This window comes from Euwallacea fornicatus, chromosome 31, assembly GCF_040115645.1.
Source record: "Euwallacea fornicatus isolate EFF26 chromosome 31, ASM4011564v1, whole genome shotgun sequence".
NCBI lineage: Eukaryota > Metazoa > Arthropoda > Insecta > Coleoptera > Curculionidae > Euwallacea > Euwallacea fornicatus.
This window is the reverse complement of record NC_089571.1, coordinates 587,256-605,927: the sequence shown is the minus strand read 5'-3', so window position 1 is coordinate 605,927 and position 18,672 is coordinate 587,256. Positions and strand designations below refer to the sequence as shown.

The following is an 18,672-nucleotide window of genomic DNA, read 5'->3' as shown; positions in this document are numbered from 1 at the left end:
TAAATAGGATCTCATCAAAATCAAAAAAATAAAATGAACATAAATATAAAAAATACATTTCGATGATATATACAGATAAATATGCAAAAAAGCCATGAAGCCCCATTACGTATATTTTTTTTTATAAAACGACGAATGTCATCGATAAATAGAATACTTTGATGCTACGCAGTGCCTTCTATACTTATTTCGATATTAAGTTTTGGTACTTATCGGTACGTGACACTAAAAACAAATATTAATTATTCCCTTCTTAATGGCAACAAATAAAACAAATCTGTATAAATGGACTTTTATTTAAATGAACTTAATTTATGGTATAAAAATAAATCATATTCAAACTAAAATATCAATACAGTTCTGCTTAAATAAACTCAATGTTGCATTCCTTTCTATAAATTAATATTTCTATATCTGAGATCGAAAACCTCTAATTTTTGCAAGTGGAAAAAAATTAGATATGGTAGTATAAATCTAATAATACTTGAAGTGATACAACTTGTCTGGAAAGGTCATGACATAACTTCTAGGGATAAAAGAAGAGGCTAAAATAATGCTAGTATTTCATATAAAAAAAATTCCGGGTGACGTTCGTTCCCAGGTAATTTGTTCTCAAAGTAAGAACTAAACAAAAAGTATTTTTGTTGTAAATTTCAAACAATTATCATGGTGACAAAAGTTGGCCAATTTCAATAACTTATAGTCGTACTTTTTCTCATATGTAAACAAATGTTTTATTTGTCTTTTTTATATAGGGAAAGTCAAAATTCTTATTTAAACTCATTGATTTTTTTAGCGAGTTAATGAAATCGTTTTTATTTCGTAATTATTTTTTGAAAAAAAGGTATACCTTGCGTTCATCGATATCTTGTACTGTTTTTGAGAAAATCGTATTTTATTATCAATATGCACCAAATATGCCAACAATTTGAAATTAAATAAAATAGCAGTTGATTATAAAAATTGGTATGTATTATAGATAAATAATTTTGGTCTACAACACAGCAGATTCGACAGCATTACCTTCTGCAAGTTCGAACATTAGACGGATGTCTGCATACTGCTCGTTGCTAAACTCCGAGATGTTAAAATAACTCATGTTGATAACAGTGAATGTTAACATGAAATTTTTTGATAACTTTAGCTGTAGTACATACTATTTTTTTAAATAATAAATTACTATTTATTTGATTTCGAATTGCTGGCATGTATGGTGCCTTTTGATATTGAAATGCCAGTTTTTGAAAAATGGTACAAGATATCGATTAATTAAAGCAAGATATACCTTTTTTGTAGAAGAATAATGAAAAAAAAAAAAAAAAAAGATTTCGTCAACACACTAGAAAAATAAATGCGTCTAAATGAGAAATTTTGACTTCCCTTGTTTAAGGAATACATAGGAAACATCTGTTTACGTATAAAAATAGGCAGGACTACGGATTATTTAAACCGCCCAATTTTCATTCTCGCCATGACAACTGAAAGTTACAGTAATTTTTTTCAACTTGTTATTTTGAAAATGAATAACTTAATAACGAAGCCCGCTAAGAATTTTTGTTAATATAAAGTACTAGCATTGTTTTAGCCACCTCTACAATCTCTAGACTTTATGACATGACCTTTCCGGAGATCCTATATAAATAACACTGGATTTCTAAAGAAATTATAGAAATATTTAACACTAAAAAAAATTCATGAAAACAACTATTTTCATAAATTTTTTTTGGTGGTACTAACCACCAAAAATTGGATTTTGGTTTTTATCAGTAGCGCCTGACTCCTCCAATTCCAAATCGACCACCTCCCCTTCTTCCTCCTAAAGGCTCTCCCGATTTCTCCCTCCTTTCCTTCATGGCCTCATATCGCCTGGCCATGTCGTGAACCTCTTCAGGTATGAACTACAAAATCAATATTTTTAAATTTATCCAGAAAGGTCCAACGCAATTTACCTGATCCGCTTCTTCAAGAATCTTGATCAGCTCTGCCGCTTGACCCCAATCATTCCGCGTAAAATAGCTAATACTTTCTCCAGTTTTGCCCGCTCGTCCGGTCCTACCTACTCGGTGCACATATTCCTCGATATTCTTCGGGAAATCATAATTTAGCACATGCCTGCAAAAGCAAAATATTCAGCATTTAAACCCTAGTTAGTTTACAAAAGAAAATGTTATTGAGATTGTTGTAATAAAAAAGGAACACTTACGTGATGTCATCAATGTCCAATCCTCTGGACGCCACATCGGTGGCGATCAAGATCTTGACGACGCCGCTCGTAATATCGGCCACCGCTTGTTCCCGGTCCGCCTGATCCCTGTTGCCATGCAAAGCAGTGCTCGAGATGTTCTGAAGAGCACATTCGACTGAAAGATGATCGGCCTTTGCTTTGGTGCCGCAGAACACTATAATCTTATCGTCCGGACCCAAATTCCGGGCGAAATTCAAAAAAGTTTCTTCTTTTTCACGTTCATCTATTAACTGAATTATTTGAGTAACGCTGTGCGTGGCCGCCAAATCCAGAGAGCCCACATAAACCTGTACGGGGTCTTTCATGTATGATTGGGCGAGACGACGTACTCCTGGGGGCCATGTGGCACTAGTCATAATACTTTGCCTTGTAGGTCTCAACGAGTACATGACTTTGCGTATCTGAGGTTCAAAACCCATATCCAACATGCGATCGGCTTCGTCTAGCACCACGTAAGTCACCGTACGCACGTTCAAATGACCAGCTTCATTAAGATCGTTCATTCTTCCAGGTGTAGCTATGACTATGTCCACTCCTTGGCTTACTACATCTACCTGCGCCTTGCGATCGCCACCTCCGTATACGCAGACCGAAGTGATACCTCTATAATAGTATTTTTTCACTTCTTTATCGATTTGCAACGCTAACTCTCTAGTGGGCGCCATTATTAGTACTGCCGGTCCTCCTCGTTTCTCTCTAGGAACTGTCTGGCCATCAATATGTATCAAAGCAGGCAAAAGAAAAGCCAACGTTTTACCAGTGCCAGTTTGAGCTATTCCTATGAGATCTTCACCGCTTAGTAGTACTGGCCATGCCTGACATTGAATTGGCGAAGGTTTCTCAAAACCTGCTTTCTTAATTTCATCTAAAATCTCTGGATAATTATGAAAAGCCTGCTCAAAGGTGAACACAGGTTTCGGTACAGGCTTGCTGTCTTCTTTTTCAAAAGTTCTATTCACTACAATGTTATTATTTTCTAATCTAAAAGCCTCTATTTGTGGCTTACTCATTGTACTGACTTCTGGGTGCTCCCGATAAAAATTCTTAATTATTGGAGGGAGTTTATTCCACTCTTCTTCAGCCCGCGCGTCACATTCCTTCAGGAACTTAAACCAGTTATAGCCTGGCTGCAACTTAGCTTGCTCAAAAGCTTCATTTGATGAAGTTGGAGGAGGAACTGTGGGAGTGTCCTGTTCTTCTGGAGCAGGTTTGGGTTTTTCTTCAATAACTCCATCTATCAATTCTTTAGCCTTTGCTATATTAGAATCATTTCCGAAAATTTTAACAACAGTCTCCGAACCATCCGTTTCCTTGGTCACCTGAATTCTTGCAGATGATCGTATTTGCAATTCCTCTATTTGCAAGCCCCCTCTACCAATAACTTTTCCCACCATTCTTGTGGGAATTTTTATGATCTCATATTTGTCATTAGCGCCTCGTCGATGATCTCTACTATTCTGATTGCAGTTGTCCCACCGCTCATTACTCCAACTGTCACTTGAATCCTTGTTAGTCTGGTCTATATTGCCCCAGTTATCACTAATATCATTCGGAGTGTTGTTGCCCCATCCCTCATTGGTGTTTTTATTCTTCCAACCATGGTCTTTGTTGCGCCTGCCTCGACGGCTCTCGTTCCAATCACCTTCTTTGCGGCTTCCACCTCCTCGCCTCGTGGAATTAGTAAATTTCTGAGTTTTATTTTCGCGCCAGTCTGGAAAATTTAAAGAGCATGTTTTATTTATATATATATTTGTGATTTGAATTGAAATTAAATAAAATAAAAAAGTGAATTGTTTTGTGCGACTTATATTAAAACATGTTACACAAATTGGGTGGGCGAAAGTATGAAGTTCTTCTTCCTAATTCAATGTTCTCTAAAATCATCATATAAAAGGTCCGTTGTAATTCTGGGGTTATGTGGAGGGCAACTATCTTGTTGATAGTAGATATTTCTATACAGCTTCCAAAAATGGTACAACATAAATGTGCAAAAATTTACATTTAAGTTTCCTTGATAAAAATGGGGTTCCAAATATCTTCCTCGAAATAATCCTACTGATATATTAAATCCACACAGACCTTGCCGATTTTGTGGAACAGATACATCTAAATTTTTTCTTTTCCTTTTCTTTCTGATTTTGAGACAATTATTTTAAATGAATATATGACATAATGATTCATCAACACGTGGAAATTACCGAACTTCTTAATGATATTGACATTGTTCAAATAAATGCCAAAGATCAATATGAAAACGTTTAGAGTGATAAGTAGAAAGTTAAGAGAAATGATAAAATATTAATCTCTAAAGTTCGAGAGACTCTTTCTGCTCTGAAAATTGTAGCATTTTATGCACCGATGACTTATTCAGAAAGTGAAAAGTTTTTAAATGCGGCATATCTTTTGCAGAACAAAATAATTGAAGAGATATTGAAAAATCACAAGGTGCAGAGTCAAATTGCGGTCTCTTGTTCTACCTAAACTTCGACATTATTTAAGATTTTTGTTTTTTTTCTCATTTAATACACATATACCTATTTATTACAACCAGAAATTGTATAATTTGGCATATGGTTAAAATAGAAATTTTGAAAAAACCAGTTTTTTGTCTTGTTCACGTATAATGAACCTCCCTTGAAGGTTCATTGTAGCCGTTTTCTACTGGATCAGAATTAGAAAAAATCTCAAAAAATGTATAGGATATTTCGTTAGGAATTTGTCATTTCTATTGTTTCTTATGAGTATGCGGTAAAAGTGGTGGTAAAACTCCAAGCGTCTTGTAGGTATTTGTAATCTGTATAGTAATACAGATTAGCGCACGTGTTCGTGTGGATATCTCCCTACACGTGGGTGTATATCTTACCGTAACCTAATTGTACTTACAGAAGACAATAAAGTTGAAGGACAAGAACTTCTAGGAAATGTATGTACCACGTGCGAAAGTATTTCGCCGCACCGCATTGTTGACCAAACTTCGCTTCACGTTGTTTGGTCAACTGCAGACAGAGGGATGTAAGGTATCACGTGGCTCATTCGTTAGATAAAAACTATTTCTTAAATTTTCCATGATCTTTCATCCAACAACATTTTGGAGCGCCATAGAAGTAATTCTACATAGTACGAACGTACTACAGTTTTACACGTTTTTAGATTTTAGTTAAAATCAAGTTTATTGGCGAAAAGCATAAAGAAAACAACAAATTTCGCAACTGCAGGTGTTTTTACGAGTAGAATATAAATAAAAAACATCAGAAATGAAATCTTTCTTACACATATACTTACTATCGAAATTCGTTGGCAGTTGAGGAGTAGTGAACTGAGTTGGACCACTATCCCAAGGGGCATCCCAGCTATCGTCAGTCATTATATTGTGATTTAAGTTAAAAAATATTACTTTTTCAGTGAAAATATTTAAATAAAATTACTTAAACGAAAATATCGCACTTTATTGCTTTTCAACCTTAAAAATGACGAACACAACCTGCCTACAAACACGAGTGACACATACTGGACAGAAAAACTAAAACAACTGAACGACGAGAGGGTATGCTTGTCTGTTCTTTCTACCAATTAGAAGTAGCACTTTCTTTTATTTTTTCGGAATACACCCACCAGTGGGGGCTGTTGGAGTAGTGGGATTGCACTCTATTCCGACTTATACCCCACTAATATTATTATCAGTTAGTTTTAATTCAAAATAGTTAAATAAAATTAGAGCCTTTAGTGAAGTGCACGATATTATTCCCCAACATGAAAAGGAAGAATGAAAAAATTTAACTACAATAAATTTAAAATAATGTGAATGGCTCTATACGGCTCTGAATATGTTCTAACTGCACTTTTAAAATGTCATCCGCATTATTTGTCAAACTCCTGCGTTGAACAAATGATCCGCATCCTGGTGATCAACTCTCTTTATCTTGCACATAGAGAAATAAATATTTCGCAGATCGTGGTTCTCTCATCTAATGGCAAAAGTCAATTAAAGGTAGAAAACGTAAAAAGAAAAGATCGAATTAAAATGTCGGATTTGTTGCAGGTGTAAACAAGAAAGTTTATCAATAAAAGGTCATTCTAATGGATTTTCAAGGAAATTTTCGGCGGATGGTGGGAATCAAATGGCTATTTTCGAAAGAGATATCAGCAATAAAGTGTTATTAGACGATACTGAGCCAATTACTTGTCACATTGAGAACTGGCAGAACGTAAATGGGCATACAGTGAGTACCAATTATTTGGTAACAATTTTGCTCTTAATGAAGGGGCGTATCTCTGAAATGTACACAACGAGTTTTAAAGACCAACCTTGAAATTATTCTTTTTCGTTAGGAGTTTGTAATTCGAGTCCACAGAGGGCCCTTCTCAGATCAGACTTGGAAAGTTCATAAACGCTATAATGACTTCCTTAAACTCCACCAAACCCTTCAGATCTCCAAAATCCCACTTGAATTGCCACCTAAAAAGCTCATTGGCAACTTGGACCCCAAGTTTATCACCGAGCGGCAACAAGCTTTGCAGAAATATTTAGACAGCATTCTGATGAATCCTATTTTAGTGTCCTCGCTACCGGCTAGGTCTTTTGTAGATCCAGCCAACTACTGTCAGCCTTTTGGAGGTAATTTTCTTTAATAATGGTCATTTTAGTTGTATATGCTAACAGTAAGTTTTGGTTAATTAAAGAAATTGCATTGCAACATGTATCTCTTGCACTAAGAGGTGAATTTGGCTGGGAAGTAGCAGGGCCTTTGGCAGATATTGGCTGGAGGCTCCGGAAACACTTCTATACAATCAAAAGCAAGTCTCGATCCAAGGATGAGCTTATAGGGAGCTGGACTGATTATGGGCCTGACAAATATTTAGATGACAAAGACATGCACTCTGTTTTTAAGAGCTTACATCAAATTAAAGTGAGTTGCTTGGCCCTTCTGGTAGAGATAGTAAATATGTTTATAATGAAGAATATTTTTTTAAAGTATATAGAATGATTAATATTATTGGTCAAGTAACAGGCAAGTCTAATATTCCAACCTTCATCTATGGAAAGAAAGAAAAAACTTAAAGTAAATTCCAAAATTATCATACAAAATTTTCTTATAAAATTCAGTGTTTTTAAAATATTTATCTTTATTCTCATAGTATGTATGTACAAGGTGTAACATTTAAGCTAGAATACTGAAATATGTTGAATACTAGGCATCATATAAAGGAATGTTTAGTATCTGACTTGAACCCCTCTGGGAAAGAAATGTATTGGTGCTAAAGTTGATCCCCCTATCGCTTGTGAGGACAGGGGGGGTAGAGTCCACTTTTTACTTTTAAATGGCAACCCCTATTTTTTTAGAAATTAGGATAATAAAGTTAAAAATAAAAAAAATTGTCAAAAATATTTTCTTTCATCATACACAAAATTCAATTTCTCTTTCGCTTACTATTTACTGAAATGTTTGATGATATCTGCTTTACAATTAATGAAAACTTCAATTTTTGCACAGCTTTTATTTAAAGTAAATGTTCAAAATGGTGTCCCCAAATTTCAATGCATTTATTTATCTGTGTTTTAAAGGGCTCTTCATATCTGCAAAGTGTGTCTTTTGTAATATTGGCACAAGTGTTTAAAATTCGTAGAATTATATCCTCATGTGTCATTGGTATTTCTTTATAAACTTGATCTTTGAAATATCTTTAAAAAAAAAAAAATCTGGTGAATTAAGATCTGGAGATGTAGCAGGCCAATTTACCGGATCAACTTTGCCCATCTATCAATCGTTAAAATTATGATTAAGAATTTCCCGTGCCACTGCTAAAGAGTGAACCCGACAACCGTCTTATTGAAACATGTTTTGACGCATTTCTAATTTTAAGTAATATAGGCAGCTCATTTTCCAAAATGTTCCAGTGCATTTCATCCTATTTTCATCATTCAAGTTGCCTTCAATTATGTGGGGACCAATAAGTTTATTGCTAATGATTCCACTCTATACGTTAACAGTCTAAAGTCGATAGTGTGCAACTTGTCGAATCATATGCTGCTTTGCTACATTCCAGTAATGCCTGTTATACCTATTGGATGTACCATGATTTGTAAACAATGATTCATGAAAAAAATAATATACAACACAAAAAATTAGGATATCTTTCCATCTGTCTAGATGCTCCATCATAAAAGTCTAAAGGATTTTGAAAATCTTCTTCGTGGAGTTCTTGGTGTAAAGAGATATGATAACGGTGAAACTTGTACATACTCAGTATTCTTCATGCACTCATTTGAGAAATTCCTGGTAGTCCTGATATTTCTTTTGTACTCACTTGGGGATTAAAAGTCACAGTACCTAGAATTGAAATTTGATTGTTTTCTCCGTACACAGTAACTGGGCGACTTTTTCTTCTAATTTACAATCCCCTCATTAATAAATTTATTAATCACACGATAAGAAGAAGTCCGTGATCGTGGTCTTTTAAGAAAACGCTGCGCGTAAAGATTTAACGGCATTATCTAAATGCTTACCAGTGTCTTCACACACCACAACCATTTCGATATTCTCTTCTACAGTCAAACACTCCATCGTGAAACAGTTTTAACAACAAAATGTTTAAAAGTAGATGTTTTATTTGTTTGCTTTATTGTTTATTTATCACATTTTATTATCGTAGATGTATTTATCTCACAGAATTTTGCTAAAAATGAACGTTGCCATTTAAGTTGTGAATTTACTTTCTTTAATTACAGTATTTTCTAGCATGAATCTAAAAATGTATTTCAGACGATTTTTTTCAATTTTTTAGCTGTATCGTTTAAATCTGTAAAAAAATTAGAGTTTCTGTTTGAAAACCATTACTTACTGCTACTTACTACTTACTATTACGCCCACACAGAGTGTGGAGTGAAATTAATTTTAGGACCTATACATTTCCTTCTTAGAGTGATTAAAGTTTAATTTTAAACATTTCCCTGTAGGTTACTTAGCATTGGAGATATTTCAATACTCCATCTTAAATGTTAGAAACTATACACACATATCACCAGTTTAAGTGGAAACATAGGGATTGTGCTAATGGGAGATGGGCCATATTTGCCTCTGACAAAGACCCATAAAGCCGCTTGCGAGGCTAGCGGTTGAAGTAGGCGGAATCAGTCCGGCCGACGCCTCCACTTCAATGTTTAGATTAGTATCAATAACGTTACTTTCGCAACGATGGAAGTTTTTTTAACAATATGTATCAGAGCAAAATACAGCAATGGAAATAAACAAAAAAAAAAGATCAATCCATCACTAGAACTTATATTAGCTAAAATTCTGCAACGGTGCTAGATCTGGATAGTGGACTAATTTCGCTCAATTCAATCGCTACTTTCGCGATCCACTTCGTTGGTCTTTATTGGAACTTTGTGCGATTCTCTTACTTGCACATTCCTTATGTTTCCAGTTGAAATGACAAAAGGCTAGGTGAGATACCGCTCAGCAAAATATGGAAAAAGTTTGTGATGAACATGAGTCCGAAAAAATACCATTTTCGAGGTAGAAGGCGTTAAATAAAAAAAAAAACTTGGTTTTTTAATAATAGTAGAAAATCTTTATTCACTTAAGAAAGAGCTATCAGTCTAATTGGCCTTTCTGCCCGTGACTAATGCTTTACCTTTCTTTTTTACAATTCAATCAAATATACAAAAAAAAGAGATTAGGAAAAAAATAACAATTCTTGAAAATATTCCAACGGTGTAGTGAGAAGGAAGAGGAAGCAGGATTGTCTTCTTAATCTTGTAAGGCAAAGGGGGTTGAGTATAGTTCAATTGTAGTGGTTGTCTGTCCATTTGGATTGTAGTTGTAATAATCTTTTTGTTATTATAGTCATTAGTCTCCGTTTATATAAACGTGCCTTGGATGGATTATGAAGGAGGTTCTTGGGGTGTCTTATCTTGATGATTAGTCTCAATGCTAAATGTTTTGCAGTTTATATATGCTGCCTTGTTCTCTCTGTAGCGTTTATTCTATGTGCATAGTCCAGTAGCGGTTTGCAGACGGATTTGAAAATTTTGGTGGCTGTTTTGGTACTAACTCTTGTTTTTGCATGCCGGAGTTCTAAAGTGTTTGGTTCTTTTAATGATTTCCATTCTTGTATTTTGTACGTGTTTGGTGAATTTTCATTTATTATCAATTGTTATGCCTAGGTATTTCACTTCTAGTTTTGGTTTCGTTTGGTGACCGTCTGCTACTATTGTCGGGAAGTTGTTTTTTATCTGATGATTTGGAAGTAGCAGTTAATTTTTAGTGGCGTTTGGTGTTAGTCTCCATCTGTAAAACCAAATCAGTGTGTTGTCCGTTAGTGTTTGCAGTTTTTTCACTGCTTTCGTCGTAGTTTTGTCGTGCGTGATAAGTGTAGTGTCGTCAGCGTATTGCAGTATATATGCTGTTTTGTGTAAATGGTTTATCTTGTCGGTTATAGTTGTACATGGCGGGAGTGGCGATCTTTGTGGGAGTCCCTGATTAGGGGAGAAGATAAAGGAAAGGGTGTTCTTTATGCGTACCTCTAGGTGTCGGTTTTCTATTGGATCCTTTATAATATGTACTAAATAATTCGGTCTGTTGTCGGTTTTTTATTAATAGCTTAAAAATGCTTTAGCCGATTTGAATAAAATTGTTACGGTTTATTAAAACAATTATCTGATATCTATTGAACTAATTAGATTTAATTCAGAATTTTCAAGGATATATCCAGCGAGCATTTTGGTTGTTTTTTTGTCGAAAAAATATCATCGTGTAGCGTTTTTATGGTTTTCACGTAATATATAGATAAATCTACTAAAAATACATTTTTTCTTTTGAGTTTTTCTAGTGTCCTCCTTGGTTTTCGAGAAAAAATTTCAATATGGTCCTCGGTACGTGTTTAAACGTCATAAGGAAAATGAAAATGCTTAGAAATTGCTCAAAAATTTATTTCAGTGTGTTTATTTTATGGGAAAAAAAAATTGAAAATTCTGGATCAAATATAATTGGTCTAATAGATGTTTGACAATTGGTTCAATAATTCTTAAAAATTTAATTAAAATCGGCTAAAGCATTTTTAAGCTATTACTAGAAAATACTAAAAAAAATTTACACTCTGATCTCTGAAACGAAGTTTTTTCGGATCCAAGTTTACTTGAACCTTTGTTCATATTTTGCTGAGTAGAATCTCTACTAGACTTTTGCCACTTCAACTATGAAACACCCTGTATAAATAATGTATACAATGTTTGAATGATGATGTTCACGATTCACATGTTTACAATAATTCTTTGTTATTCTCCCTGAGCATTTTTAATATTGTGACACAATATAAGGCCTAGTTGCATTTCCAAAATACATAGGGAATTTGTATGTATTTCTTATGTGTTTCTTACGAACTTTAAAATTTACGTAGATCTGGTTTAGGTGTACCAAATTTATAAATCAATTATGCCTTTCATATGCAGCATCCCTACATTGGCCATATAGACTTGTGCTTGTGCACTGAAGTAGGGGGCCTAGTAGTTCGGGAGATGAGCAAAGATGGGTCTTTAAGAGATTACTTATGCGGAGCCAAGCCTAAGTTGTCATTTCTTAAGAAGTATGGCAACCCACAGGGACACAAACAGTTAACAGTAGAGGAGATTGCCATGCACGGAAGACAGATTTTGGAGGCCTTGAAATTTTTACATGAAAAGGGATTTCCTTATGGTACCGCTTTATTTGAACAAATGATTTTGGAGATGGTTTTAAAATGAAATCTTTCAGGGCATCTGCACAGTGGCAATATTTTAATTGAAAATGAGAGGGTTAAGTTGATCGATATAGAGAATGGGGTGTTGGGAGTTCCTTCCTACTATCGTCCCTACTTCATGCAGCACAAAAAAATTAGCACCCTGGAAGCCATTGATGTTTATTGTTTTGGGCACGTGCTCTATGAAATGGCCGTAGGCTCTCCCTTGCATGAAAGCTACATTGCAGATGATAACTTCGACTGTCCGTCGCCACAAATTAGTAAGCAAGATTCTTCTTTTTTTATTGCTTGATATCATTGTGTACTTAGGGAAGATTATTGAATCCATTTTATCACACGAGGCATGCAAGAACGGCCTGCCCACCATCGGGGCCCTCTTAATTGACCAGTTCTTCTCCCAAGTACAACTGACTTTAAGTGATAGTGATAAAGCGCACTTTAAGCTTCCCAGTGCCGCCAAAGAGCATTTGAAATCCGTGGTAATCAAGATTGAGGAGAGACTGAAAGGGGAGCAGAAGGTGGTGAGGAGTCAGAAAAGGCTGACTAAGGTGCAGGAGATGATGAGCAGTGAGGAGGAGCGCAAGAAGCATAGAAATCGAATGGTAAGTTTCATGTATTCTGAGAATTCGTTTGAAAACAAACCATCCCAAATATCTCTTGATCCAGTGAAAAATTTGCGTATGTGTTTAATGTCTAAAGTAACTTGAATATTTGATAATCGCTCCTTTTACTAAGTTAATTAGACACATTCCTCACTAATTTGTGAACGCATGAATTAATATCACATTTTTGATGGTATTGAATAGAGAATGTTATGCTCTTTGCAACCGTGTAAACTCTTGGAGACTTTAAGGAACAGAAAGAAACGAACTGCGTCTCTCTATTTTACAGAAAAAAACACATGAGAATTCTTTTTTACTTTCTCGATATTATTATATGGGATAAATAAAACACAAAAGGGATCCCAAAATATAGTTTGTCAAACGTCTCATATCTCAAAACCAAGATGGGCCAGTATTGTTTGTTTAACGTTCTTGATGTTATTTGTGTTTAGAAGCAGCTAAGGGAACAGAAGAGTAAAGAGGGATCGAGTAAAAACGAGAGCAAGAAGAACGGCAATCATTTGGAGAGATGCGACAGCGTCAGCAGCAGTGCTGCCACTTCTGTGGGCACTGCCACTCCCCCTTTAGCTGCTGGTGAGCTTAAACCTTCATCTTTTATTAAAAAAAAATTGAAATCACCCCTTCTTCGTGTGTCATAGTGCCGTCGCCGCCCCCACCTCCACCACCGCCACCTGCAATATCTAATGGCACCAATTCGACCCCCGCACCGACCAAAGACAGATCAGCCCTGTTGGGGGCTATCACGGGTTTCAATAAATCCACGTTGAAGAGAGTGGAGACTGCCGTCAAGGATCTGCACACCTAAGTTTTCTTCATTTTATTGCTGTGATTAATTTGTGTGAATTGTGAGTGATGATGATAAGTAGATATGTGTTTTCAGTAATTTTTTAATCTTTAAGATCTGTTTTGTTGACTGCAACCGAGGAACAACGGTCCTATTGTGTGGTCGATGCATTTAATTCGAATGAGATGTTTGTCGGGCGTTTTGTACAATATAATTTCAACTCTTTGGGGCCATTCTGATATAGAGTAGAGTTTCACTTTAAGCAAGTTGAATGTTCGCTGTTGTGCGTAAACGGTTCTATATTTGATTTAAGAATTTCCCTTTAGCAACGTTCGATTCGATAGGTTTATTCACATATGGTAGTGTTGACACTATCACTAAACAGTTCTTTTTTGTTGTTACAAAAGACCAATATGGCATTTGCCTAACAAATAGAAAAATTGAGAAGTTTTTACGTCTGGTTTAACAGACAATTCCTCAATTCTTTTAAAATTGATATTATTTTGGTCTATTTATTTATTAGAGTGGTATATATGAATATTAATGTCTTGAATAATATTGCCAGTAGCTGGTGTTCCTTATTATCGCTTTATAATCTGGAGGGCGTTTCCCAATATGAAAGGTTTTGAAATTTATTTAGTTGACAACTGGATTTCCAAATCAAAAGGTCAATGGCCATTATTATATTTTTTGATTGATCAGTTTGTTTTCTGCAGTGATGAATCTAAAGATATTCAGATGGGCGTATTACCAACGTTTTAAGACCCTTTAAGACCCAGCACTTTTTCAACATTTTTTCTTATTTTAATCATGATTTTTATCTCAACATTATTTGGCGAGACGCATTGTTTTCTGCGTTAATTCATTTTGGTACGACTCTGATTTTTTAAATTTTTTGTTGCTTTTTAATTAAAAATTTGGTTTAAATCTCTAAACTTTGTTGGCTTGAAATACATCTTTTTATTCATTGTTTTGCGTTTAATAATCGTGACAGGCTACTGTTTTTGCTGTGCGTAAATTGAAAATGTGAAATATTATATAGGGTCTATAACATCCAGCAAGCACACAATGAAAAAATCATTGGCCTACGACAGCATTTTTTGATTCATCAATTTTCTTAATTATTTCTGTTTATTGGTTTGTCGCCTGATGTTTTGGTTGTCTGGTTGGCATAGACCATTATTTTTCTAATCAGTGTGGAAAGTCACTTGCTGGAAAAGTTAGGAAGAACATTTTTCTACGAGCTTTTTGTGATCTCAGATACTTTGTCTGGTAAAGAGATGTCACAGGCTGGAAAATTAGGACTCGAGAAATCAGTGCGGACAAATAACTTTTTAACGGAAAGTGCGCTTTCCTCCACGGAATAAGAAAGATAATTATTATAATTTATGCAAATAAGTGGCAGATCTTGCTAATCGGTGACAGATTGAAACCGATGTCTGCTATTTCGCAACTAGTTGTGCAGTAAAGGCAGATGCCTTCATTTTGCATCTCACTTAATAAACAGAACCACTAACAACATCGATTTGCTTTGTTCGCGTCAGTGAAGAATCTCATTAATAGCGTAAATTGCATGCACTTACACACATGTAAATTGTTGTTATGAGCCTAAGTTGTTCCAAAACTTTTTTCTAAATCTATGTGAAGTATGCTTCTGCGGAAAATAAATTGTACTTGAAACTAAAATCAAAATTCGCCTTAAACTTAGAATGAAACGTCCCTCCTTAACAATCTTTTAAGTGTACCGAGAAATAACCTTCCAAAAGGCTTCATAGAATCCAATGTTTTTAAGGAAACAAATATAAAGAAGAAAAGTATTGAAACGTGTATATTTTTCTCTAAATTTTAATCGTACTATGCACAGAAATATAAAAAAAACTAGTCATACGTTTAATCATTCTAAATAAGTTCATGCGTTAATATAAGTATACAAATACAATGGGGAATGCAGTGAAACCTTCTTTTCATGTATCTTAAAACAGAACTTCACAACATTAACTAGTCGATAGAACAAAGAAGTAAATTCATTCCGGATCGTCAGAAATATGCGGAGTACACAGGTAGAGACTGCTACCTCCAGAATTGGTTTTTTACCCTGTTAAAACGAAGCTCGTGGTTTCAAAAAGTATCTTCTGAGACTTTATTTGGACCGCGCTCAGAAAATTACTTGAAGGAAAGATTCATTGCGTTCTCAAGAACTATCAATACCTAAATCTGTACATGCAGTATAAATAGATTGAGACATGACGAATTCTATAATTTACTGTCATGAATAAAAAAATATACTCTAACTAGCATTGTAAATGTTACCATCAGTAGATATAGAAACCAAAACCAAAGCAGTTCCTTGGCCGTGTCCTTACGAAGCGTAATTCCTCCCAACAAGGGTAACTAGTTGCTTCGCTTTGTGGCAAATCTTGCCAGAAAACCTTGGACTCTACGTTAGTTAATATACTGCTTGGCATAGAAAAGAGAACACCCCATGAAAATGGTTTGATTTAAATAATTTTTGCTGTTCATGTCTCCTATATTAACATAAACACATCGTCAAAAAATTAAACAAATTTAACAGTTAAAACTCGAAAAAACTGAATAACTGCGTCCTCCACGTTGCCTTATACACTCCTGAACCCATCAAGGTATTGATTCGATCATCCATGTCTTCTTAAAGAATATAATTTCAGGTTATCTATACAGTATTACAGACCGCTACTGGGGTTTGGGGGTAAGTTTCTACCCACTGTATCCCAGACATGTTCGATTGGTGATAGGGATGGCGAAGGTAAAAAATTGATTTCATTTTGTTGGAAGAAATACCTAGTAACCCGAACCACATATAGATGTATATTATCTTGTTGAAAAACTAGGTTTCAGTGATCTGAAATAGGGCAGAAGATGCTGCTGCAAGACTTCTTGGATGTACCGTCTCTATTGAAAGCCAAAGGTGATTCGCTACTACGAGCTATGGCATCTCTCACTATTATTCCCACAGTCTGGTGCACATCGTCGTGGACTGAAAATTAAATATCCCGTCTTTGGCTTCGTTGTCGTTTCACTCTTGCCTGATCATCATGCATACCCAGAAAAAATCTATATTCGTCGCCTAAAACCACAATATCTCAGCCCAGGTCCCTTTTCACCCATTCTTTGCGCCACTGCAATCCATTTTGAGGATAAGACGGCAGGTCAAAACTCCTGATTTAGGGATGAATGGTTCGTACCCCAAAAGGGCGCCCATGTTTAGCAAATCACGAGTTTATTATAAAATACAAAACGTACTTTTGATATAAGTCAAAAGTACGTTTTGTTATACACGTTTTCAAGTGTAAGTCATGTTATTAACAGTTACTGAGAGACGATTTATCAAGAAAGGCCTATGAGATAATTAGGACTTCCAATTCGTATAATTCAAAACACAAAATTTGATTGTTTAGTATTCTCGTAACTGAAACTTTGTCGCAAGTAAAACTCTCACGTCTCATAAGTAAAACTGCAAGCCTTATTAGACCATGCTGGCTGACTTACCTGGAATAGTGCAACCAAGTGTGCAACAGTGTTCCCGGCCAAGTTCAAGAAAAAAGAGTCGGTTTGGATTTATTGTACAAGTGAGAATTATAAATAGAATTTCCAAAATGAACGTGATTCCGACATAAAAGTGTTTGATAGCTCTTTGATCCCTACAAGAATATGTCATAAAAAGGGCAGTTATTTAGCAACGCCCTTTGCCATCTTCACCACGCTGTGGCTGAGTTTTACGAATTGAAGGAGTAAAAGAATTTAGTGATAATGTCTAGCAATGTGATCATATCAAAAATCAAACCAGTGTGATCGAGAGAACCTATTTAATTCACGACTTTTTCTTGTTACGCATGAATTACTTACCACGGCGGACAGAAAAATGTGTAATACGGGAACATTAATGAAATCAATCACAAGATTCTATACAGGGTGAGTCGGGAGGATCGTGCCAAACTTCAGGAGCGTGTTGTACATGAAAAATAAATGTAAAAAAACTCAAATGTTGTTATCCGATTTTCGTTTGTTTACAAGTTATAGCATAAATAAAATTAAAACTTGAAGCTTAAGCAACATTTAGACGAAACGTTCCCTGGACGTTGGATTGGTCGTGGTGGCCCTATTAGTTGGCCTCCAAGATCTCCAGACCTCACACCACTAGACTATTGTTTGTGGGGTTGGTTTCAAACTGAAGTGTACAGAGTAAAAGTGGACACTCAAGATGCACTAATTCAACGCATTACAAATGCTGCATTAAAGGAAGACATGAAACAATCAGGAGCGCAACTAATGCTCTTCATAGACGAAGCCGAAAATGTTTAGAAGTTAATGGCAATATTTTTGAACATTTACTATGATATCCAAACGTTCATTTATGGAATTTCTTATGAAATTTATAAATTTTTTTAATTTTATGTTTTAATTTTATTTACGCTATAACTTGTAAACAAACGAAAATCCGATAACAACATTTGAGTTTTTTTACATTTATTTTTCATGTCCAACACGCTCCTGAAGTTTGGCACGATCCTCCCGACTCACCCTGTATTTGCGGAACAAGGTCAATGGATTTCAATACTTTGTTAATTGAAAAGATGTCAATACAGAACTTTTTCGATTTGGCATTGTTCATATTGCACGTTAAAATTCCGATATTTAAGGACTCTCTGTACTCGCCATACAGGTTTGTGAGTGAAAAATGGCAGGTGATTTTTAACGTGAGTAAAGAACTCGTTAGATTTGGTAAACAAATTTAGTTTGCTAGGGGACGATCCAGAGCCTGGACTCGGCATCAGAACCATTTGTGGTGGTACCAGCGGATGGCAGTCGTTCGCATACCGACGGGAGTTTCTTCTGACCGAGTATAGGCAAAAAGCCCAGTAAGAACCTTACGACCTGTACTAGAAAGAAATGTGTAAATTAGACGGCTATTATGATGCTTCTAATCGTTGTTATAGCTCTCTAATTTATTTTAAAATAAGTTTAATGCGAGGGATCATCCCTGCAGGTGCCTTATTAAGAATGTTTAATATTCGGAATTTTGGGACATTCCAAGTTCCACCGAGGTATCGCGGGTGTAAAATTTAACACAGCAGAAATACCATGGTTTGATGGCCATCTTGAATGCTGCCAGAGAGATTACCCATGCTAGCATTTTTTATAACAAATTCTTAAGAGACATTTATTTAAGGACTAACTCAAATGAAGTTAACACGAAAACGCCCCTTTAGAAGATGGACGTACAACCGTTAGAACGTTTAGAAACC

At 35.3% G+C, this 18,672-nt stretch overlaps 2 protein-coding genes across 3 annotated transcripts; one reads left to right on the top strand and one right to left on the bottom strand.

The window, feature by feature from the left end:
- Positions 1-276: 276 nt before the first annotated feature.
- On the bottom strand, positions 277-5,781 carry LOC136348129 (probable ATP-dependent RNA helicase DDX43). Its single transcript, XM_066298733.1, has 4 exons — positions 5,528-5,781; positions 2,204-3,956; positions 1,950-2,112; positions 277-1,898 (listed from the first exon to the last, which is right to left on the bottom strand). Exons 1-4 carry the CDS (start codon positions 5,607-5,609, stop codon positions 1,764-1,766), a joined length of 2,133 nt encoding a protein of 710 aa, XP_066154830.1. The 5' UTR covers positions 5,610-5,781; the 3' UTR covers positions 277-1,763.
- Positions 5,782-6,134: 353 nt separating this feature from the next.
- Positions 6,135-15,681, top strand: LOC136348100 (PX domain-containing protein kinase-like protein). 2 transcript variants are annotated; one of them, XM_066298679.1, is made up of 9 exons: positions 6,135-6,233; positions 6,285-6,465; positions 6,575-6,860; positions 6,926-7,152; positions 11,697-11,940; positions 11,998-12,243; positions 12,293-12,585; positions 13,038-13,179; positions 13,245-15,681. In XM_066298679.1, the coding sequence occupies exons 2-9, from the start codon at positions 6,364-6,366 to the stop codon at positions 13,409-13,411; spliced, it is 1,707 nt and encodes a 568-aa protein (XP_066154776.1). In that variant the 5' UTR covers positions 6,135-6,233; positions 6,285-6,363; the 3' UTR covers positions 13,412-15,681. The 2 variants fall into 2 exon arrangements, with proteins under 2 accessions (XP_066154776.1, XP_066154777.1); XM_066298680.1 differs by lacking the exon at positions 6,135-6,233 and having other exon boundaries at positions 6,242-6,465; positions 13,245-13,451; positions 13,506-15,681.
- Positions 15,682-18,672: the final 2,991 nt, after the last annotated feature.